The sequence below is a fragment of the Gorilla gorilla genome, chromosome 16 (genome assembly GCF_029281585.2).
Source record: "Gorilla gorilla gorilla isolate KB3781 chromosome 16, NHGRI_mGorGor1-v2.1_pri, whole genome shotgun sequence".
Lineage (NCBI taxonomy): Eukaryota > Metazoa > Chordata > Mammalia > Primates > Hominidae > Gorilla > Gorilla gorilla.
In genome coordinates, this window is record NC_073240.2 from 79,542,873 (window position 1) to 79,567,059 (window position 24,187).

Below are 24,187 nucleotides of genomic sequence, written 5' to 3' on the forward strand. Positions count from 1 at the left end.
TGCCGCCTGGCTTCCCTATCTCCTCGGGCCTCGCAACCTTCCCCCAAGGAAGGCAGGCAGGACAGTGCGGGCACCCTTGGTACAGCTGGGGAGACTGAGCCCTCGAGGGCGGCGGACGCTAGCTCAAGATCCCTCTACTGTTGGGGAAAGAGCATGTGCTTGAGCGGGGGGGTCCTTGGGCTTTGCCTTCCCTCACCTCGAAGACGCTTTTAGGCAAATGAGTCATCTCAGGTTCATTCGCATGGGGTTTGCTGAAAGAAAGGACACTGCTGGGTGAGCCGACGCGAGGGAGCGCTGCTCTCTGCAGACTTTGCAGGGAGGACACTTAGGAAAAGTGAGTGGAATCTGGGAGGGTGAATAGCTCAGGGCCCCTCACCCAGCTTGGGGACTGGGGTAGGAGCAGAGTTAAAAGGAAGGGAATGGGGCTGGAGTGGGCTGGCCTCGTCCTCCCCCATGGGCCTTCCAATCTGGGCTGAACAGAGGCCGCTCAGGTGATTCAAGCACATCCCTCTACTAGCCAGGGTGTCCTTGACGCGTTTTTGGAATCAGTACCATTCCCTTGCGGGTGGGGGGACAGCCCCCACCTGGGGAACTGCTGCCTCAATTCTGGATCTAGAAGGGCCTCTGGCAGCTTCTCCAACTCTCTCTCAGTCCAGTCCTCATACCTGCTCCCTTGTGTGGGCCCTAACAGGCAAATCTGACAACTGGAGGAACAAGACAGGAAGGGCGGGGTCTAAGGGAACCGCCTGTAAAAAGGCAGCTTTGCCACCTTATCTCCAGGACTCTCAGTCTTGCTTTCATATTGCTCCCCCCACGTCATTTTGCTATAATCTGACATGTTGACATATGGTCTTTAAAAACAACAACAACACTGTTGAAGTGAAGCGGACCTCCCCTTTGGGATGCTTTGGAGAAGTTAGGATTGAGGGCATCCTCTCTTCTCCAAACTGCAGCAGTAATAGGTAAGATATACAAAGTAAATAAAGACATGGCAAGGCTGGAAAATAGGATAATCATCTCCATGAACCAAAACCAGAAAAGAAATGCAAAGTGTTTGGAGGCTGAAGAGCCTGGAGCCTGTTGGGCTTTGGAAAACAAAGACAGTGGCAGGTCCTTTGGGATAAGTGGGGACCAAAAGACTCTTGGCTAGAAGCTGGGAGCTTGGGTGTATGCCAGTACTTGAAAGGATGCTGGGAGTGGGAGGCCTGCTGCTGATCCGTGGTCTGTATCCCTGGCTTTATAGGATGTGTACATCCCCAATATACCCAGGACAGGAGCTTGGAAAGGACATAAAACCTGGAGGCCACTGCAGAACTGTAAAAGTTAGGCTAGCAAAGGGGATAGGATGAAATAGGTTTTTATAGAGCTTTGACATGTATTTTCCTTAAATAAAAAGAAGAGCTAATTATCTATTGAGAATAATATAATCTTGGTACAAAACCAGAACAAGGATGTACAAGGAAAACACATTATAGAACAATCTGAATTATGAGTCTTTGTCACAGAGAGACAGCACAGAGCAGTGGCCAGTGCATTGCTTCTGGAGCCAGGCATCCGGATTTGTATTCTGGTGCCACTAATCTTCTCTGTGACCTTAGGCAAAATGATTTGCCTTCAGTGTGCCTTAACTTCCTCATATATAAAGGGGGAAAATAACCTTCACAATAAGCCTTTTAGGATAAAATGAAATAATTCATGTAAAGTAACTTAATACCCAGAACCTAGAAAACCAAATAAATGTTAGCTATTAACTTTTATGAACATGGATTCCAAAATTTTAAATAATACCGAGTTGAATACAGCAATGTACACACACACAATGCATCATGATGAATTAGGTTTCATTACAATAACGTAAGGGCAGAGTCAACATCAGATAATTCACTATTAGCAAGCTAGTTTTTTTTTTTTTTTTTTTTTTTTTTTTTTTTTTTTTTTGAGACAGGGTTTCACTGTTGCCCAGGCCTGAGTGGAGTGGTGGGATCTTGGCTCACTGCAACCTTCACCTCCCAGGCCCAAGCGATCTTCCCATCTCAGCCTTCCAAAGTGCTGGGATTACAGGCATGCAACACCATGCCTGGCCCTATCTTTCTTAATGTGTAGCAATTATCATAATTAATGGTAAAACTTTAGAAGCAATTTCCATCAAAGTTAGGACGTAGACAAGGGTGCCTTCTATCACTGTTTCTTTTGAACATGGCACTGGAGGTCCTAGGCAATGTGTTAGGTTAATACATATGAAATTGCCATTTTTTTAAGATTATGAGATGCCCAACATCAGAAATGTATGTGATTCAACCTATAACAGAAATGAAGGAAATAAAATTTTAAAATTGGAAAGAAAAAACTACCTGTATTTGCAGGCAGGTATGATTGTCTATGCAGAAAATCCAAAAGAATATACAGATAAATTGTTAAGACTAGTAAGAGTTAGCAAGGTTGTTGAATTCAAGATCATCTTAAAAAAAGAAAAAACCTATTAGCATTCCTATACATCAGTAATAACAAATTAGAAAATGAAATAGAAAAAGAGATTCTAGGCCAGGCACGGTGGCTCATGCCTGTAATCCCAGGCCTTTGGGAGGCTGAGGCGGGCGGATCACGATGTCAGGAGATCGAGACCATCCTGGCTAACACGGTGAAACCTCGTCTCTACTGAAAATACAAAAAAAAAAAAAAATTAGCTGGGCATGGTGGTGGGTACCTGTAGTTCCAGCTACTTGGGAGGCTGAGGCAGGAGAATGGTGTGAACCCAGGAGGCAGAGCTTGCAGTGAGCGGAGATTGCACCACTGCACTCCAGCTTGGGTGACAGAGCAAGACTGTCTCAAAAAAAAAAAAAAAAAAAGATTCTATTCACAATAGTAACAAAAACCTTAGAATATATCTAGCAAAATATATGTAAGGCCTTTCATGAAGAGTATTGCTATGGTCTGAATCTGTCTTCCAAAACACATTTGTTAAAACTTAATTGCCAAGATAACATTAAGAGGTAAGGCCTTTAAGGAGTGATCAAGTCATAATGGCAAGTCCTCATAGATGAGATTAGTGTCTTATAAAAGGGCTTGTGTGGGGGGTTTATCTGTTCCTTCTGCTGCATGAGAACATAGCATTTGTCCCCTCCAGAGGAGCCAGCATTCAAGGCACCATCTTGGAAGCAGATACCAGGCCCTCACTAGACACTGTACCTGCTGGTGCCTTGATCTTGGACTTCCCAACCTCCAGAACTGAGAAAATAAACTTTTGTTTGTAAATTACCCAGTCTCTGGTATTTTGTTATAACACTACAAAAGGCCTAAGACAAATACAAAAATAGGAAGAGCTGACTAAATTGAAATATAGGCCATATATATTATGAATGGGAGGACTCAATGCTATAAACATATTACTTCTCACCAAATTAATCTATAAATTCAAGCAATTCTCAAACAAATCCCAATAGATTTTTTTTGTGGAACTTGACAGGCTGATTCTAAAATTCATGTAGTAATTGAAGGGCCAAGAACAGTGTGCAGACACCGCTGGTGCCCTCTCCATACCCCTTGGCATTGCCAACCACATATATGCCAGGGAGCTGATGCTTTTAAGAGCACCCTCAGTGTATTCATCATGCCTTTTCATTTCCTGAATTTCCTGATGTTTTGACAGCTGAGGCCTTGCTGATCCTGGAGAGACTGTTCCTCCCAGGGCTAGCCAATTCCCCGAGACAGTAAGGGACTCACCTGCAAATACACCTTCCATACGCAAACCAGCCAATCCGAAGCCCACACCCCCAACCACCTCCTTCATCAGACTGTTATACTGGGCCATTGTCCATCTGCCTTCATCATCCCAGGGCCATGAACCAGACAACCAGGGACAGCCCTATGCTCTGGAGCCTAGTGAAATTATTTAAACTATTAATAGCTAATCCTGTGCCTGCTTACCCTGGCTTGACTTGCCTTTCTCTTGGATGCCACAAATAAAGCTCTTGCCCACATTTCCCCCCAGCTCCCTTTACTTATTGACCAACCCTGGTGCCTCCCCATGTATCCCTGCCTGGCATGCCATGTCTCTTGTTTCTAGGGACCTCTGAGTATAAAAAACTCTATTTCAGGACAGTCATTTCCATATCTGTGTGTCTTGCCATATCTAATGAAAATCTTGAGTGCATTTTAAAACAGCCATGAAGAAAGGGAGTTGGTGGATAAATACCACAGCTTCACCACCCCTCAGCTGGAATAACTGAAGGGCCCAGTGAGATTGAGCCCCAGTTACCTTTTGTGGCAACCTTCTCATTAATGTACCATCTATTGACTTTCTTCCCTTCCCTATCTCACTTCTCACCCTCTTACCTTGCTTCCCGGAATCATCTTCTAAAAAAATGCTTGCACCCAAATCCTTGACTCAGGCTCTCCTTCAAGCAGAACCCAAATGAATATATTTTTAAAGAATAAGAATGACATAGGCCAGGCGCGGTGGCTCACCCCTGTAATCCCAGCACTTTGGGAGGCTGGGGCGGGTGGATAACGAGGTCAAGAGATTGAGACTATCCTGGCCAACATGGTGAAACCCTTTCTCTACTAAAAATACAAAAAAATTAGCTGGGTATGGTGGCGCACACCTGTAGTCCCAGCTACTTGGGAGGCTGAGGCAGGAGAATCACTTGAACCCGGGAGGCAGAGATTGCAGTGAGCCAAGATTGTGCCACTGCACTCCAGCCTGGGCGACACAGTCAGACCGTCTCAAAAAAAAAAAAAAAATGAATGACATAGAGGTCAGTGAGTAATGGAAGGTTTAAGATTTGTGTACATACGATAATGTCATAGGAATCAGGACAGTTAAATGTCGAGGGGGATGTACAAATTGACCACTGGAAGAGAACAGGAGCCCAGCAAAAGATCCATGACACATGGAAACTTGAAATAAGACAGAAGTTGCCTTGTAGATCATTGGGGAAAGGATGGAATATTCTAAAAATGATGTTGGGACAATTGATTATCCATATGGGAAGTAAATACAACTAGATCCCTAGTTCACACCATAGCAAAAATAAAATCCAGGTTCATTAAAGATCTAGTTTGAAAAGCAAAACTTTGAAAGCATTTAGAAGCAAACATAGGAGGATATCATTATGACTGGGGTGGTGTCTTAGTGTGGGCTGCTCTAACAAAATGCCATAGAATGGGCGGCTTAAACAACACACGTTGATTTCTCCCAGTTCTAGAGGCTAGATGTCCAAGATCAGGGTGCCAGCATGGTCGGCTCTTGGTGAGGGCCCACCTCCTGGTTCACAGAGGGCCATCTTCTTGTATCCTCACATGGCAGAGAGCAAGACAGACAGGAGGCAACTCTCCTGCATCTCTTCTTATGAAGGTGGTGATCCCATCATGAGAGCTCCACCCTCCTGACCTAATTACTTTCCAAAGGCCCCATCTCTTAACACCATTATATTGGAGGCCAGGATTTCAACATACAAATTTAAAGGGGACACAAATATTCAATCCATAACAAGTAGAAAGTAATTTCCTAAACAAAATACTAAAAGTGGCTGGGTGTGGTGGTTCATACCTGTAATACCAGCATTTTGGGAGGCTGAAGCAGGAGGATTGCTTGAGCCCAGGAGTTCCAGACCAACCTGGGCGACATAACAAGACCCCATCTCCTCTCTCTATATAAAAAATTAGCTGGGTGTGCTGGTGTGTGCCTGTAGTCCTGGCTACTTAGGAGGCTGAGGCGGGAGGATCACTGGAGCCCAGGAGTTTGAGGCTGCAGTGAGTTGTGATTGAGCCACTGCACTCCTGCCTGGTCAACAAAGTGGGACTGTCTCAGGAGAAAAAAATATTAAAAGCATAAGCTCAAAAGAAAAATGGTAATAGATTTGACTTCACTAAAGTATTTAAACTTCTATTCAACCAAACATACCACAAATGAAGTTTAAAGAGAAACCGTAGATTAGAAGATATTTGCAATTCATATAATCAAAGGACACATATCTAGAATATTTAAGGAATTATATATATAAACATTTTATATATATAAACATTAATATTTTAAAAAGTCAACCAACCAAAAGAAAAGTGGGCAAACAATATGAACATGTAATTCATAGAAAAGAAAACTTGAATGACCTGCAAACATAGGAAGAGGTTTACCATGGATAGGAGTGAGGGGAATGGACACAGAAGTGATAATGAGATACTAGCATTCCTATACATCAATAACAACAGGTTAGAAAATGTATTAGAAAGAGATTCGGCCAGGTGCAGTGGCTCACGCCTGTAATCCCAGCACTTTGGGAGGCCAAGGCGGGCAGATCACGAGGTCAGGAGATCGAGACCATCCTGGCTAACATGGTGAAACCCCGTCTCTACTAAAAATACAAAAAAAAAAAAAAAATTAGCTGGGCGTGGTGGCAGGCACCTGTAGTCCCAGCTACTTGGGAGGCTGAGGCAGGAGAATGGCATGAATCCAGGAGGCGGAGCTTGCACTGAGCCGACATCACACCACTGCACTCCAGCCTGGGCAACAGAGCGAGAGACTCCATCTCAAAAAAAAAAAAAAAAAAAAAAAAAGAAAAAGAAAAAGAGATTCTATTCACAATGGCAACAAAAACCTTAGACTAAATCTAGCAAAATATACATAAGGCCTTTCATGAAGAGTATTGCTATGGTCTGAATGTGTCTCCCAAAATTCAAATTAATTGCCAAGATGATCGTATGAAGAGGTAGGGCCTTTAAGAAGTGATTAAGTCATAAGGGCGAGCCCTCATGGATGAGATTAGTGCTTTATAAAAGGGCGAGGGGGTGGTAGGGCTGGGCGAGGTGGCTCATGCCTGTAATCCCAGCACTTTGGAAGGCCTAGGCGGGCGGATCACGAGGCCAGGAGATCGAGACCATCCTGGCTAACGCAGTGAAACCCTGTCTCTACTAAAAATACAAAAAATTAGCTGGGTGTGGTGGCAGGCACCTGTAGTCCCAGCTACTCAGGAGGCTGAGGCAGGAGAATGGCATGAACCTGAGAGACAGAGCTTGCAGTGAGCCGAGATCACACCACTGCACTCCAGCCTGGGCGACAGAGCGAGACTTGTCTCAAAAAAAAAAAGGAAAAAGAAAAGGCGTGGGGGTGAATCTGTTCCTTCTGCTGCATAAGAATATATTCTTATTGTTGGCTGGGCACAGTGGCTCACGCCTGTAATCCCAGCACTTTGGGAGGCCGAGGCGGATGGATCACAAGGTCAAGAGTTTGAGACCAGCCTGGCCAACATGGTGAAACCCTGTATCTACTAAAAATACAAAAATTAGCCAGGTGTGGTGGCAGATGCCTGTAATCCCAGCTACTCAGGAGGCTGAGGCACAGAATTGCTTGAAACCGGGAGGCGGAAGTTGCAGTGAGCCAAGATCGGCGCCACTGCACTCCAGCCTGCGCCACAGAGTGAGACTCTGTCTCAAAAAAAAAAAAAAAAAAAAAAAAGTGGATATCTTATTGTTATTTTGAGACAGGGTCTCACTCTGTTGCCCAGGTTGGAATACAGTGGCACAATCACTGCTCACTGCAGCATCAACCCCCTAGGCTCAAATGATCCTCCCACCTCAGCCTCCCAAGTAGCTGAGACCACAACCATGCCACCACACCTGGCTAATTTTTGGGATTTTTTTGTAGAGACCGGGTCCCACTATGTTGCCCAGGCTGGTCTCAAACTTGTGGGCTCAAGCAGTCCTCCTGCCTTGGCTTCCCAAAGTGCTGGGATTACAAGTGTGAGCCACCGCTCCTGGCAGTTCATATTATTTTGAAAGCCCTATAACAGCAAGTGCTAGTAAGGATGTGGAACAGCAGGAGCACTCGCCAACTGCTGCTGGGGATGTAAACTGGGGCTGCCAGTTTGGAGAGAAATTGATAATGTATTGTAAAGTCAAAGATGCTTCCGTCCAATGCCTAGCCCTTCCATTTCTCGGTGTGTACCCCAGAGACACTCATTTATATGATAATGCTCATAGTCACCCTTGTGTAGTGAGAATTGGAAACCACTTAGATGTCCATCAACAAGAACATGGAGGAATGAACTGTGGGATACTCACATAATACAATATGATCTGGAGCTGGGGCCAGCAAACTACCGCCCATCTGCCAAATCTGGAGCTAAGAAGAATGGTTTTTATAACATTAAAGCACTATAAAAAACAAAACAAAATAAAACAATGCAAAGCAAAGACTGCAACAGAGACCATATGTTGCCTGCAAAGCCTAAAATATCTTACTATATGGCTTTTTACACAAAAAGTTTGCTGACCCTTGATCTAAAGTCACATGTATTAACAAACATCTTTAAAAAATGTTAAGCAAAAAAGTTTTGAATATGTACAAATCACATATAACATACGTGAACATATACACATTGGCTAACATTTAAAAACATGTTTAAAGATACCCACGTAAGTAGCAGAAGAATAAAATTGCACGAGTGATAAACTCTAAATTCAGAGAAGTGGTTACCTCTGGGGATGGGAAGAAAAATAAGCATGGGGGGAGGTTCTGGGGGTTTTATTTCATAAATAAATTTGCTTTAGTTCATAAAATGAGAAAAGAAGGTCTGAAGCAAATATGACTACATATGAGTATGTTTGAACAACTCCGGATAATGGTTCCCAGGTGTTTGTTATGTGGGTTCCTATAGATTTATGTATGTTTGAAATATTTAATAAATTTTGTTTTTTTAAAGGAGTGCCTTTTCATGAGTGTGCCCAGGAGGAGGATGGCTGTGGATATGGGCAGGTGCCCTCCCTGCTGGTGCACCCGGTCCCTTGTCTGGCCTAGCCAGGCCCCAGCTGCAGGCTGAGCAATTGTCCACAGGCCAGAGAGACTGACATCCTGGCCTGGGGTTCTGCCCATGACTGTCATGTGCCCTTCTTACAGTTGCTTTGGCAGTGGGTGAGCCTAGTTGGCTCCACTAGCTGAGGCCCAGGCTGCAGTGGTGCTGGCCAGAGAGGATGCAGTTAGCAGCCTGGGACCTGCCGCAAATGACAGCAGGAGTCAGAGCCCAACTTCCCCATCTGTGGAGTGAGATGGTAGATCTCATGGTGTCCAAGGATTCATCCAGCTCTGTTTTCCTGGGCCCAGGGTTTGTCCTAAGACCTGTAGCTGATGCCCTGGGCTCCAGCCTCTCTAATTAAGGAAGTAAGAGCCAAGCAGAAGTTGGTCTTCACATTCCTGGCTTTTCACCCCCAACCTGAACTGCCTTTCTCTGGCTTCCCCATCAGTGCTGGTGCCCCTTGAGGAGGAGCCTTACAGAGGAAGAGTTGGCCAAAAGGGGCATTTATGTGTGATTTGGAAGGCAGAAGGAAAGAGGCAGCCATTGCTGTCTGAAGGTGGCCGTGGCCACAAGCGGTGTCACTGGCCAGGTCTAGGTCCATTCTGCCGGTGTACAGCAAGTCAATCACTGTGACACAGGTCCTGATTTATGCACAAGGCCACCAAACGAGGAGGGGGAAGTACAGCTCTCAAATCCACCTCCGCAGAGATAAGGCTTAGGGTTGCTTATGGGCTAGGGAAGTGTGATGGTCTAAGATGTGGGGAGAGGTGATTGGCAGCGGGGAAAAATGAAGTCATAGGTTTGTTTCCTGCAAGTGTAGTCGGGCTTTGTGACATTTCATAGGGTGTAAGTGCAGAAAATGATGGCATTAGCATGATCTGAAGGTGGAGTATTTGGCCCTCTGACATCCAAATGGACCTTCTCTCGGGCATTGGCACAGGTCCAGTTGAAGGGTCAGTGATCTCAACCAGTTTGAACTGGACAGGAGCTGGCCCAAGTTCCTGAAAAACAGCTGAAGCAACCATGACCATGGCAACCTATGACTCTGATCTATAAAGCAGCCAGTGATCTATAAAGCAGCCAGTGAAGTTTGAGGTTCAGCCTTCAGTGGACTAAGGCCTCAGGGTTCATGGATAAAACAAAAACAAAACAAAAAGCAAGCGGCCAAAAGCAAGCAGGGTGGCAGGCAGACCTGATCAAATTCACCCCTTGGTTTCAGTAGTGACAGATGTAGTGGTGCTGGCAAATGCCAGCTTGTCCTCACTCTGCCCTGAGTCCAGCTCTTCTCCCCGACTGCTGACCATATGACCTGCACTGACCCTAAGTCTACCACAGGCATTTTGTGAAGACCCACAGATGTGGGAGCTCTGCAAGGCACAGCTGCCCAGAGACCTCTCCAGGGCCTTGCCCTTGGTGGTCCCACCAGAAGCTGGACATGTTTCAGCTTCTCAGATTGACTGAGAAGTGGACCCCTTCTCTGACTCTCCAGCTCCCTCCCCACACCTCTACTTCCCAGCCCCTCCACAATCACGTAAGGTCTAATTGTGCAATAAATCCCTTAGCCCATAACTCACGTGGTTCTGCTTCTTCCCTGACTGAATCCTGACACTTCCATCAAGGAGGGTGTAAGCGGCAAGTGCTCTCTGAGCCCTGGGAACACAAGTGAACCAGGATGCCCCCACCCTGGGTAGTCTTCCTTTCTTTAGCAGCTCCAGAAGAAGGCCTGCTTCCTTCAGCCCCTTAGCAGAACTTTTTTTGAAAAGGGTCGCATCTGCCCCACATGAGCCCAAAAGGGCTGCAGGGACAGGGCAGGGTCTTGGATTCTTATCTCTTAGGACAGGTGGTGAGGAAGCCGCAATATACCTGGTAGCTACTTGGTGCTAGATACTTCATCATTTTATCCTCACAAGAAGCTACTGCCCCATCTTCTAGTGAGAAAGCTGACAGGGAAGGAGTTTGGTGAAGCTGGAGTTTGAACCTATGATTACCAAGCAGCAAAATCCACAGGTCCTTCACTTGTAACTTGCCCACAGCTGCAGCAGGAGGTGGAGCAGTAATTCCTGCCTGTATCTGGCCTCTGCTGGGTCGTGGGGCCATAGTCTCCCAGGCCCTGCTGCTCTCTGCTCTTCCCCTTTCCACCTGTGTGCCTCAGTGTGCCTCAAGGCTGAACCTCAACCTTCGCTGGCTGCTTTATAGATCACTGGCTGCTTTATAGATCAGAGTCATAAGTTGCCATGTCTGAGGCACACAGCAGCTGAGGCCACAGAGCCAGTAGCATTGGTGGTTCTGCCAGTGGGGCCTGAGGACATGGGTCAGGGCTGACTCAGACATGAGGCCTTGTGGAGTGCAGCCACTCAACCTGAAGGGCTTGAGATAAGGAACAGCTGGTTCCCACCCCTCTGGCCAGCACCATCTGAGGCCTCATCATCTGGGCTGGTGGCATCTCAGTGCCTGCTGCTGGCCTGATACCTTGCTCAGTCTCAGAGAATCCTCTCTTCATGCAGCAGATTGGAGTGAGTTTCCTCCATGGCACTTCCGGCCTGGTGACTCCATGACTTTCCATCTATAGATGGTAATGAAGGTAGTGAGGTCAACAGACAAGGGTACCCATTTTGGTTCTGCCATTTTGGAGCTCCATAACCCTGGACTAGCTACTTTCTCCTTTTCCTCATCTATAAGGGCTGTCCTGATGCTTCAACAAGGTAATGTGGGTAGAGCATGTCGCACAGTGATTTGGCACTCAATAAGTGCTCAGAAATGATGGCGGCACTAGGGGTGGTGGTGGAATGGGAGAAATTATAAAAACTTATGGTTGGATTGACTTGGCCTCAAATCTGTTTGGCCACTTAGCAGCTGTGGTGGGCAAGTTATCTCACATTTTTGAGGATTGCTTTTTCCATCTATAAAAAGAGGGTGATAGTTGTCACCCCGCTCATAGGGTTGGTCTGAGGCTTAAATGGGATAATGAAAGCCTCAGCAGATAGCACACCACCCCTTCCTTCTCTTTTCTCCTGTCTCCTTTATAACAGATGGGAATTCAGTAGGTGCTTAATAGTTGCATGATCCTTTTACAATGCAATCCTGACTGTTGCTTCCTCAATCAGTCATAACTAATGATGTGTACTTCCATCTGAAAGTTCTGAGGGAGGCAGGACATTAAGCTGTTTCAAATTCTGGCTTTAAGTCTAAAGGGTTCACTCTACCTTGTCCTGAATCACCTCCTCCCTCCTTCCTGCTAATCAGAAGCATCTGGGCTTTCAGGACTCATCTTGGAAAAGCCGGCTCTGATTCCTCTCAATCTTTATGGTCTCCTCATTGAAGGACCTCCTTACTCCATATTTGATTCTCCACAGCTTGCCTCACCTGGCTCCCCAGCTGTCCGTTGACAGCCAGGCAAAGGCTGGCAGTGCTGGTGGAAAACCTGCTGGGTGTTTTTCTTCCCTTTTGTGACTGTGACCACTGCAGAGATATTCAAATCTCCTAGCTGCAAGAATGCAGTTAGCTGCCTGCCTCCAGTGGCTAGCATCTTCAGGCTTTACCTCAGCTTTTGAGGTAGAGGCCACACTTTACCTGGCCAGCCCCCAAACCAACTACTGAGCACAGCGAGAGTCCTAGGGCCTGCCATTTTTGCTCAACTCAAACTCCAAGTCCTCCTGTTGCGGGGGCTGAAACTTTGTTAGATCTGCATGGCAATCTGAAGTCTTCCCCTGCCCAATCCAGCTACCTCCTCCTCTTATCATTTACAGTAATTACTGGTCCCCACTGAACCCTCTCCCATTCTTAACTACATCTCAGCATCTGCTGTCCAGAACACTTACCATCTCCAGCACCATGGAAGGGATGGGTTGCAATGGGCTCCAGGATGAAAGGCTGTGCAGAGGAAGCTCAATGGCTTCAAGGACTCCAGACCCTCAGGGGCTAAAAAGGGACCTGAGAACCTGTCTCTTCCAATTCCCCCTTTCACTTGTTCACATAGCATAAAGACCCAGATCTGTGCCAGGCCATGTGCTTCAGGGATGGATGAAGCCAGGATCCCTCCTCTGGATAACTTACCAGGGAGAGAAGAAGCCTAATGCTCTGTACCAGCGTTTTGGCACGTTGCTGGGAAAGCCTAATACTCAAAGAGAATTGAGGTAACATTGCTGGGTGCTCCACTTAAGGGCAGATGTTGATTTTTAAGTCTGCCCTGATGGGGTCTGATTTCCTTCTGTTTCCTTTGTTGGAAGTATTTTCAATGGAGACACCTTAAACAATAACAATGACAGCAAAGAACATGCATTCAGTGCTTTCCCATCTGCTGAGCACTATGCTAAGTGTATCAGGTAAAGCCTGGATTAGGAGAGACTGCAGAGGTGAGTCACAGCATCATGTGTCCTGGGCTTGCAATCTGCAGCTTCCTAGCTGTGTAACCCTGAGCAAACTCTTTAACCTCTCTGTGCCTCATGTTTTTCATCTGTTAAGTAGGGAGATCAAGAGTATCTTCCGTATACGTGCTGTGAAAAATAGGCAATGTGAAATCCAGACAGGCAGATTCCGGAGTCCAGATCATCCCTATACTGTCTGTAACTACAGCACTCATCTAAGGTCTGGTGAAAGAGCTTTTTAAAAAAAACTTGTAATTGAGATATATGTATAGAATAGTTCACAAATAAATGTTCAGCTAAATCAATTTTCACAAACTGAACACACCTGTGTAACCAGCATCCAGCTCAAGACACAGACATTACCAGCACCCCAAAAGACCCCCTGTACTTCCTCCAGGTCCCCACCCTCCCAAATGGAGCCACTGTTCTAATTTCTAAATGGTATAGATTTATTTCAACTGGTTTTAAGAGTTCCCCCCACGCCAACTTTATGGACGGATAACTGGAGTACAATCAACTGCACATTTTAAAAATGTACAACTTGATTAGTGTCGTTTGTGTTCGCTCATGAAGCCAAAATTCCGACCGCAAACATTTCCGTAATCCCCCAAAGTTTTCTCATGCCCCTTTGTCATCCACCGCTCCCTCCAATCCTGTCCCAGGCTGATCTGCTTTCTGTCTCTATAGATTAGTTTGCACTTTCTAGAATTTTGTATGAACAAAATTATACAGTACATACTTTTTTTTTTTTTTTTGAGAGTGAGACTTGCTCTGTCACCTAGACTGGAGTGCAGTGGCGTGATCCTGGCTCACTGCAGCCTCAACCCCCCAGGCTCAAGTGATCCTCCCACCTCCCAGCCTCCCTATCCTAGCAGCTGGGACTACAGCTGCACACCACCACACCTGGCTAATTTTGTGTATATATACGTTACATATCTATATATATCTATATATCTGTATCTATATATATCTCACATATAATTACATATGTATATAAAATAGAAAAAATTAGCCGGATGAGGTGGTACTTATCTATTGGTCCCAGCCACTTGGGAGGCTGAGGTAGGAGGATCGCTTGATCCAGGGGAGGTCAAGGCTGCAGTGAGCCACGATGGTGCTACCACACTCCAGCTTGAGCAACAGAGCGAGACCCTGTTTCAAAAACAAAACAAAAATTGTTTTAGTTACTCTACGTCCTGTCCATTTTCATATGCATTTTAAAACCAACTTTTCAAATTCTGAAAAAAAGAAACACAACAACGCCTGCTGAAAATTTTGATTGGAATTACATTGAGTATATAGACAAATTGGGAAAGAATTATCATATTGGGCAATTTTGTGTCTCCCAATACAAAACATGGCATATCTCTCCATTTATTTAGTTCCTCTTCAATTTCACAATGTTCTATAGTGTTCAGTGTAGAGGTTTGATAGATTTATTTTTAGGTATTTTATTAAATTTTTGGTGCCACTCATGAGATTTTCAAAATTTCACTTTCAAATTGTTTGCTCCGACATACAGTTAGAAGGAATAAATTCAAGACTGGGTGCGATAACTCACACCTGTAATCCCAGCACTTTGGGAGGCCAAGGCAGCCGGATCACTTGAGGTCAGGAGTTTGAGACCAGCCTGGCCAACATGGTGAAACCCCATCTCTACTAAAAATGCAAAATTATCTGGGCATGGTGGCACGTACCTGTAGTCCCAGCTACTTGGGAGGCTGAGGCAGGAGAATTGATTGAACCCGGGAGGTGGAGGTTGCAGTGAGCTGAGATTGCACCACTGCACTCCAGCCTGGGCAAGAGAGTAAGTCTCTGTCTCAAAAAAAAAAAAAAAAAAAAAAAAGGAATAAATTGAATGATTGATAGCATAGTAGGGTGACTAGGGTTAAACAAAAATGTACTACACTCATGAGATGGACAGCCTAAATACTGACTTGATCACTATGCATTATATACATGAAACAAAATTTCACACATGCCCCATAAATTTGCGCAAATAAGTAAATAAAAATCACTTGTAGAATAAAGTAACACAAAGCAAAAAAAAAAATTTGCTGCTAAAAACTTTTATGATGAACTCTCCTTCGTTTCACAACAGGGATGTTGGGAGCACCCAGATATACGGGGAATTCCTGCAGCACTCATTGGCAAACGCTGTAGAAGATAAGATGTCAAAAAGCTGAAAGAAGAGCAGAATGACTAATAAGACTCCAGAGACGGGCATAAAAACCTCTCTTCTTCTGATTCCCTTAATTATACCTCTCACTTTCCAATACGGGGTTTGGGTTGTTCTGGTGGCGAGAGTTGGGGCAGATCCTGCAGTGGAAAAAGATCGAAGGCCCTGGGCCCTCTTATTCTACATTCTCTCCCTAGCACACCTGCATGCATAGCTTACAATATCTTCTGTACATTGGAGACCAGGCATCTGCCCTAAGTTCCAGGCATGTATCTCTCATAAGCCCTTAAACTCAGCTTCTCTAGAATGAAACTCACAATCTTCCCTCCAATTGTTTTTCTTTTCTTCTTTTTTTTTTTTTGGAGACAGTTTCTGTCACTCAGGCTGGAGTGCAGTGGTACGACCCTGGCTCACTGTAACCTCTGCCTCCTAGGTTCAAGCGATTCTCCTGCCTCAGCCTCCTGAGTAGCTGGGGTTACAGGCACATGCCCCCACGACTGGCTAATTTTTGTATTTTTAGTGGAGACCATGTTGGCCAGCCTGGTCTCAAAGTCCTGACTTCAAGTGATCTGCCCACCTTGGCCTCCCAAAGTGCTGGGATTACAGGCATGAGCCACTGCGGCCAGCCTCAAACCTGTTTCTTATCCAATGTTTCCTTTACTGTAAATGGCAACCTCCTCCACCAGCTGCACAACACCTAATAGGAATAGTAGTGAATATCCAGTAAATATTTGTTGTATGGATGAGTGAATGAAGATTGGTAGCATAGAAAGTGAATTTACTCTATATAAGTTTTGAAGAAAGTTAACTCCTTTGAGCTGGCTTGGGATGTTTCATGCCTGTTCCCATAATGCTAGAGGCATATTTATTTATTTGTTTATTTATGAGACGGAGTCTCGCTCTGTCACCCAGGCTGGAGTGCAGTGGCACGATCTCGGCTCACTGCAAGCTCAGCCTCCCGGGTTCACGCCATTCTCCTGCCTCAGCCTCCCGAGTAGCTGGGACTACAGGCACTCCCCACCACGCCCGGCAATTTTTTGTATTTTTAGTAGAGACGGGGTTTCACCGTGTTAGCCAGGATGGTCTTGATCTCCTGCCCTCATGATCTGCCCGCCTTGGCCTCCCAAAGTGCTGGAATTACAGGCCTGAGCCACCACGCCTGGCTGAAGCATCATGATTTAAATAAAGTTCCATCAGACTCTGTATCAGAGCAGGTCCTTTCTCCTGTGTTGCTCTGGGACCTCACTGAGACCACAGCTACAAGCAGGGAAGAGGGTGGGGCACTTTTGATTCTGGGGACACATATCATTATTGCTCACAATGACTGTCTCTTGTTTCTCTCTTTTTTTTTTTTCTTTTTTTTTTTGAGAAGGAGTCTCACTGCTGTTGCCCAGGCTGGAGTGCAGTGGCGTGATCTCAGCTCACTGCAATCTCTGCCTCCTGGGTTCAAGATATTTTCCTGCCTCAGCCTCCCGAGTAGCTGAGATTACAGGTGCCTGCCACCATGCCTGGCTAATTTTTGTATTTTTAGTAGAGATGGGGTTTCACCATGTTGGCCAGGCTGGTCTTGAACTCCTGACCTCAGGTGATCCACTCACCTTGGCCTTCCCAAGTGCTGGGATTACAGGTGTGAGCCACCACGCCTAGCCTCTTGTTTATTTCTATATCACCTGGGCCTTGGCTCAGTCCTAGAATGCAGAGATAATAAATGTTTGAATGAATGAATGAATGAAATAACTCCATTGTCTAAGTACTATTTGTCCCTTTTTATAGATAAGAAATCTGGGGCTCAGAGACTGCCCTCCCTAGGAAGCAGCAACAACCGGGGGACAAACCCAGTCCTCTTGGTCCCCAGATCAGTGATTCCTCTACTGCATCAAGAAAGTTGTAATTACTCGCCCTTGGTGTCTTGTAAAAAAAGAAAAAAGAAAGTTGTAATAACTAAGTACAGATTTCATTTCATCTTCTTTCCAACTAATAGTTCTTAAGTGCTTCCTGCATACCAGGATGAAGCTATCAATGTCCTCTTGAAAGCACAGCCACAAGATTTTGAAGAGGGGAAAAAAAAAGCCTTTCTTCTAGGCCCTGACCTGAACCAATTCTTGGTTATCTAAAGCAGTGGCCTCCAAATAAAAATTCCCAAGACCCTCCCCCAGAAATTCTAATTCATGCATCTGAAGGAGAGGAGATGCCTGAAAACCTCTGTTATAAACACTGCTCTGGGCTGATGTGGTATATAGCCAGCTGCTGCACACAGTTCAGCAGGAAGGCAGCAGAAAGAAGGGTGAAGGGTAAGCATCTTTATTACTTTATTCACATGCATTAACTGAGCATGTACTATGTCCCAGTCACTGTTCTAAGTCCTAGGGATACAGTAGTGGACAAAACAAAATCCTTATTCTCCCTCATTCTATGGGTGGTGGGGGTGTAAGATGGGGAGACAACGACCAAGTAAAGAAATAGGGCCAGGTGAGGGTGGCTCATGCCTGGAGTTCCAGCACTTTGGGAGCCTGAAGCAGGTGGGTCATTTCAGCCCAGGAGTTTGAGACCAGCCTGGGCAACATGGTTAAAGCCCATCTCTTCCAAAATAAACAAACAAACGCTAGCTGGGTATGATGGTTCATGCCTGTAGTCCCAGCTACTCAGGAGGCTGAGGTGGGAGGATCACTTGAGACTGGGAGGCAGAGGTGAGCTGAGGTCACGCCACTGCACTCCAGCCTGGGCAACAGAGAAAGACCGTGTCTCATAAAGAAAGAAAGAAAAAGAAACATACAGGATAACTGCTGCTTGTGGTGGTGAAGGCTCTAGAGAAAACAAAACAGAGTGATGTGCTGCAGGGTGACAGAGAAGGGGTACCCTAGCTCTCTGAGGAGGTGATATTTGAGTTGAGACCTGAATGACCAGAAGGAACCAACCCTACTCTGGGAGAAGAATATTATAGGCAGACAGAGTAGGAGATGGCAAAGTCACAGAGGGACAGTCTTGGCATGTGAGGCTGATGTTGTGTGAACAAGGAGAACAGCCTAAAATATGGTTAGACAGAGATAGTGAGGCAGGAATCATCATTTAAGGTCTTCAAATTAGGAAAAGGGTTTAGTTTCTTCTGGAGAGTTTCAAGCAGGGAGGGATGTGACATGATTGCTTTAATTGGCTTGTTTTAGCTGCTGGATGAAGACAAGAGTCTAGGGGTTCAATGTGGGAGCAGGGAACCAGTGAGGAGGCTCACAGGAGTCCAAGCTAGAGATGATGATGGGTGCGGTGGCTCATGCCTGTAATCCCAGCACTTTGGGAGGGTGAGGCAGGTGGATCACTTAGGCCAGGAGTTCAAGACCAGCCTGGCCAACATGGTGAAACCCCTTCTCTACTAATAATACAAAAATTAGCCAGGCATGTTGGTGTGCACCTGTAATCCCAGCTACTCAGGAGGCTAAGGCAGAAAAATTGCTTGAACCTGGGAGGCGGAAGCTGTAGTGAGTCAAGATCACGCCACTGCACTCCAGCCCAAGCAACACAGCAAGACTCCATCTTAAAAAAAAAAAAAAGTGAATATAAATATGACTACAAAACTGCCTGTGAGCTGCTACTCTTGGCACACTGCCTGTGGGGTAGCCCTGTCCCACAAGGAGCAGTCCCGCTGCTGTTGCAGTACACTGCAGCTTTAATAAAAGTTGCTAACAGCACTGGCGCACCCTTAAATTGTTTCCTGGGAGAAGCCAAAAACCCTCCTGGGCTAAGCCCCGATTCTGGGGCTCACCTGCCCTGCATCAATATTCTCCTTTCTAGTAAAAACCTACTATGACATGGCACTCTTCTGGACATTTGATAAACTTACCTCTGCTTTCCCATCAGGTCTGTGAGGTGGTGTAGTTCTTGCCATTTGACAGGTAAGTCGGCGGAGACTCATAGAGGGCCCCATGTTACAGTCCCTGTAAGAGTCAGTGCGACGACTGGAACCCAAGTGTGTGTCACACTGACCTCATGCTTGTCCATCACTCCACACAGCCGTCGATGCAGGAAATAGGCTGGTTTCCGATGCACCTGGTGTCTGAGAGAAGCTTTGGTTCTTTCACTTTTCAGCTTTGCCCTGGCCTGGGCCCAGGCCCTACTCCTGAGGTCAGGCTTGTCCCAAGAGAGGCGGGGCTAGGGTGGGTAATTATCTCAGCGGTTCCTGTGAGCTCCATCCAGCTCAGGTAAGTCTTGGGATCCTGGCTTCTCAAACTTTCACGTGCACACAATTGCCTGGGGATTTGATTGAAACGCAGTTTCTGACTCAGCAGGACAAGGGTGGGGTCCACATCTCTTTCTTTCCTTTTCTCTCTTTCTCTCTTCATCCAAAATCTTTTTGATAAGAGGGTAGGCTCCAGGGTTAGTTTTTGTAGTCTCGGCTGGCCCTTTGACCTCTGGCGCGCTTGAACTTCCGGCCCTTGGAGCGGACGTAGGCTTTGGTGTGGCTGTGCGGCGTTCGTGGGGCCTTGCCGAAATGCCGGTACACCTCTTGGCCCTGGAGAGAACCAAAGAGCAGAATGGTGCTGCTGCCCTTGGGGGAGTCCAGGGCCAGCTGGTCGAAAGTGAGGATCTTGCCCCCTGCCCCGCCCTGAGGATGCGGCTGCAGCCCGGCTGGTCACACACAGTGCACACACCTTCAGGTTGACAACCTCCTGAACCCGCACATCATCCATTATGGTCCCCAAGACCACGGCCGTTTTGTTTTCCCGGCCAGGAAGCTTCATCTTCCGGATCATCTGAGCAACAGAGTGACCGGTTGGTACGACTCATAAACAGCCTCTTCAGTACAACCTGGTTGAATATGGAGTTGATTTGTCTGGCCAGAAACCTGTACAGCTTCACCAACAGCCTCAGGTAGATATCCTGGCTCTTGGGCTCCTTGCGCGGAACGTTTTTTGGTTCTTGTTGGGGCGGATGTCAACTCCCATGATGGCGCCTCCTGCTCTGCCAGGTCCGGAAAGCCACGTTTCTAATTTCTAACAAGCCCCGGGTGATGTTGTTACCGAGGTCCACCTGCCACAGTTTATAGAGGGCCGTGGAGGTGGGAGTGGGGTGGGGTAGGCAGAGGAGAGAAACAGGAGGTTGCAGTTGGGACAGCTGTGCTCATCCTCACTTGTAACTGACTCTCGTAAATTGTCATTTAACTTCTCAACACTCCTCCCTCATCAATATGATAAAAAAAGAACATCAGAACATCTGTGTTCTTGGTCTCCCAGGAAAGCCCACCCAGTCAGGACCCCAGGATGTGGCAGGCAAGTCCCTCCCTCCCCCTGAAGCCCCAGTGACTCCAGCTCTAGGTGCTTATGCTGGGGTGGGGGCAGGACACGGTGAATCTGCAGCTGCTCCCCACATTGTTGAGGGGAGCGCATGGTATGTGGGGAGAGGCTAGGAGAGGACTTTCCTCTTCCTAGAACGTCTGGTCTGGTCCCCAGGGCACAGGTGTTAATGAAGAAGGAGGAATGGCCTCTTCCTAATGGGCCTTTCAAGGCCTGCCAGAGCCAGCAGGGTGGGCAGGGGACAGGGAGGAACTTGTGCTTCCCGGCAGGGACAGGAACCCGCTGGATGCACCGCTTTGACCTTGGCTCATTGTAAACGTGCTCTTATGTGGGGCGTTGAAGCCAAGAGATGGGACAATTATCATTGCAAGGGAAGTTACCTTAAAGTTAATTTATAAATTCCAGTCAAGGTCCTAAAGGAATTGTTAGAAGGGAGGGTGGTAGTGAACTTGGTAAATTCATTTTAAAATCACTGGTAAATGGGAGAGAAAAATCAAGTAAATACTAAAGAAAAAAAGAATGTAGGGGGCTATAACAGTTATAAAAGATATACCAATGTCATGTAGTAGAAAGCCCAGAAGTCCCACGTATACTTTAAATATTTAGCAAATGACACATTTGGCATTTCAAAATGGAGAGGAAATAAATATGGCTGAAAAAATTAAGGATTTGATCTTTCTTCAAACCGCATGCTAACATAAATTCCAAATGGGACAAATAGTTAAATATAAACAAGGAAAATAGAATGAAATAGAAGAAAACATTTATATAATGTCACCGTGAGGGAGGCCATCCTAAGTTTAACATGGAAATAGAAACCATAAAGGAAAGATTGGAGACGTGACTGCAAAAAGATTTATGATATAAAAATGTCATAAAATTAATAAGCAAATGATAAATCGGGAGAATTTAATGTATGTCAGACAGGGAGTTAATATCGGTACAAATCAATAGGAAAAAGACATATTCCCAATAGGAATGGGCACAGGGCATGAATACGTAGTTTAAAAATAAGTAGATATGGCTGGGCGCGGTGGCTCATGCCTGTAATCCCAGCACTTTGGGGGGCTGAGGTGGGCAGACCACCTGAGGTCAGGAGTTCAAGGCCAGCCTGGACAACATGGTGAAACCCCATCTCTACTAAAAATACAAAAATTAGCCAGGCATGGTGGCAGGCACCTGTAGTCCCAGCTACTCAGGAGGCTGAGGCAGGACAATCTCTTGAACCTGGGAGGCGGAGGTTGCAATCAGCCGAGATCACGCCACTGCACTCCAGCCTGGGTGACAGAGCAAGACTCCATCTCAAAAAATAAAAAAGTAGAAATGACCAGTAAATATATGAAACAACTGTAACCATGAGAACAATAAAAGAAATGTGGCCAAATGCAGTGACTCACGCCTGTAATCCCAGCACTTTGGGAGGCCGAGGTATGAGGATTGCTTGGAGCTAGCAGTCCAGCACCAGCCTGGGCGGCAAAGTGAAACCCCATACCTACAAAAAAAAAAAAAAAAAAATTTTTTTTTCTAGCACCCAGGCTAGAGTGCAGTGTAGCAATCATGGCTCACTGAAACCTCTGCCTCCCAGGCTCAAGCGATCCTTCTGCCTCAGCCTCCCAGGTAGCTGGGACTACAGGTGCACATCACCACAACCAGCTAATTTTTGTATTTTGTGTATTCACCATGTGGTTCGTGCTGGTCTTAAAGTTCTGGACTTAAGCTGCCTGCCTCAGCCTTTCAAAGGGTTTGGATTACAGGCATGAGCCACCGCAACAACAACAACAAAAAACTCTCAAGTTTTTTTTATTTTTTTTAATTAGCTGGGCATGGTGATGCACACCTGTAGTTCCAGCTACTCCAGAGACTGAGGCAGAAAGATTGCCTGAATCCAGGCTTCAGTGAGCTATGATTGAGACACTGCATTCCTGCCTGGGTGACCAAGCGAGACCCTGTCTTAAAAAGGGAGGAGGAAGAGGAGGAGAGGGCTAAAACCACAAGATACCTCTTTTTCCTGCTGCATTGGCAGAGATAAAAAAGATATAATGACAGCTGGACAGGGAAGAGTTTGAGTAAACAGACACTTATCCACTGCTGGGGCTGTAAACTGGAACAACTGTTCTGTAGGGCCAAAGCCCTAAAAGTGCCCCATCTGTTTGTACCAGAAATTTTATTTCTAGAAATAGATCCTAAAGAAATAATCAGATGTGCAAAATGAATGCATCAATATGCATCACAGTCGCACTCACACATGGAATATTGAAACTGCCTAAATGTGCACCCATGAATCCAAACAACTTTCTTCTTGCTCACCCATCAGTCACCCAAGTCCTTCAGTCAAGTTTTAAAAACCAAAGCACCTGTGATTTAGCCTAAGGAGCTTTGCCCCCTTGTGCTGCACAGGGCAGGGCCAGATTGAGCTCTTTGCAGTGGAGCAGAAAGTCCCACCCAGCACTAGAGAAGTGAGTAGCTACTGAGGATTTAACTTGTGCTTTGTTTCTTGGTATCCAGAAGGAATAGAAAGCATTTTCTGTCTCCCTAGGGACCTGTTTTTGTCTCTAAAACCTGGCTTCTTACCACTCTTGGGCCCTCAAAGCCTGACATGGTTGGATCCACCCCTCACCTCCTCCCCTGCTCACCACCTAGGAAGCCTCTTCTTAGCTCCAGCCACGCAGGTCTTCTTTCAGCTCTTCAAACTCATCATGCCCTCTCTGGCCACACAGTCTTTGCACATGCTGTTCCCTTTGCCCAGAACTCCTCCCATTCTCTCCTGCCTGGTTACTTCTGAACTTGAACGTCCCTGTCTCAGGAGGCTCTTCCTTGGCCTAAGTTTTTATAGGTTCCTTTGCGCTCTGCATTCTACCTACAATTTCACATTAATTTATGCAAGTGTTTTGTTTCTGTCTCTCTCTCCCAAGATTCTCAGCACCATGTGGCAGTTGTATGTAGCTCCAGTATCCACACGGTGCATGACACATGGCTGGGCTTCAACATGGCTCTAGGAAATTTTCTTTTATTATTTCTTTGGTAACCCCTTGCCCTTTGTTTTCTCTGTTCTCTTTCTGGAGTGTCAACTGGTTGGTTGAACTTGAATCAGTCCTTGAAGTATTTTATTTCTCCTCTTGTATTTTTTTTTCTTTTTTATGTTTTGTCTGCATTCTAGACATTCCATCAATTTTATTTTCCAAGCCATCTAGCAAGTTTTATTTTGGTAACCATATTTTTAATTGTAAAAAGTTACTTCTTTTTTGAGATGGAGTCTCACTCTGTCGCCTAGGTTGGAGTGCAGTGGCGTGATCTCAGCTCACTGCAACCTCTGCCTCCCAGGTCCAAGCGATTCTTGTGCTTCAGCCTCCCATGTAGCTGGGATTACAGGCACACCACTGCATCTGGCTAATTTTTGCATTTTTGGTAGAGACGGGGTTTCACCATGTTGGCCTGGCTGGTCTCGAACTCCTGACCTCAGGTGATCTGCTCACCTCGGCCTCCCAAAGTGCTGGGAGTACAGGCATGAGCCACTGTGCCTGGCCAAAAAGTTACTTCTTTTATGTTTGCACACACATGTTCACAGCAGCATTATTC

At 46.0% G+C, this 24,187-nt stretch overlaps 1 protein-coding gene and 1 pseudogene across 1 annotated transcript in view; both read right to left on the reverse strand.

The window, feature by feature from the left end:
* The window catches only part of CHRNB4 (cholinergic receptor nicotinic beta 4 subunit), a 30,680-nt gene extending 18,465 nt beyond the window's left edge, over positions 1–12,215 (reverse strand). The window contains exons 1-2 of the mRNA XM_055363926.2: positions 11,256–12,215; positions 8,056–8,116 (exon numbers count right to left, since the gene is read on the reverse strand). Coding sequence (XP_055219901.2) covers positions 8,056–8,101 — 46 coding nt within the window. The 5' untranslated portion in view covers positions 8,102–8,116; positions 11,256–12,215. The remainder of the gene's footprint in view (positions 1–8,055; positions 8,117–11,255) is intronic.
* Positions 12,216–19,695: 7,480 nt separating this feature from the next.
* On the reverse strand, positions 19,696–20,263 carry LOC101141006 (large ribosomal subunit protein eL18-like; annotated as a pseudogene).
* Between the last annotated feature and the right edge of the window lie 3,924 nt (positions 20,264–24,187).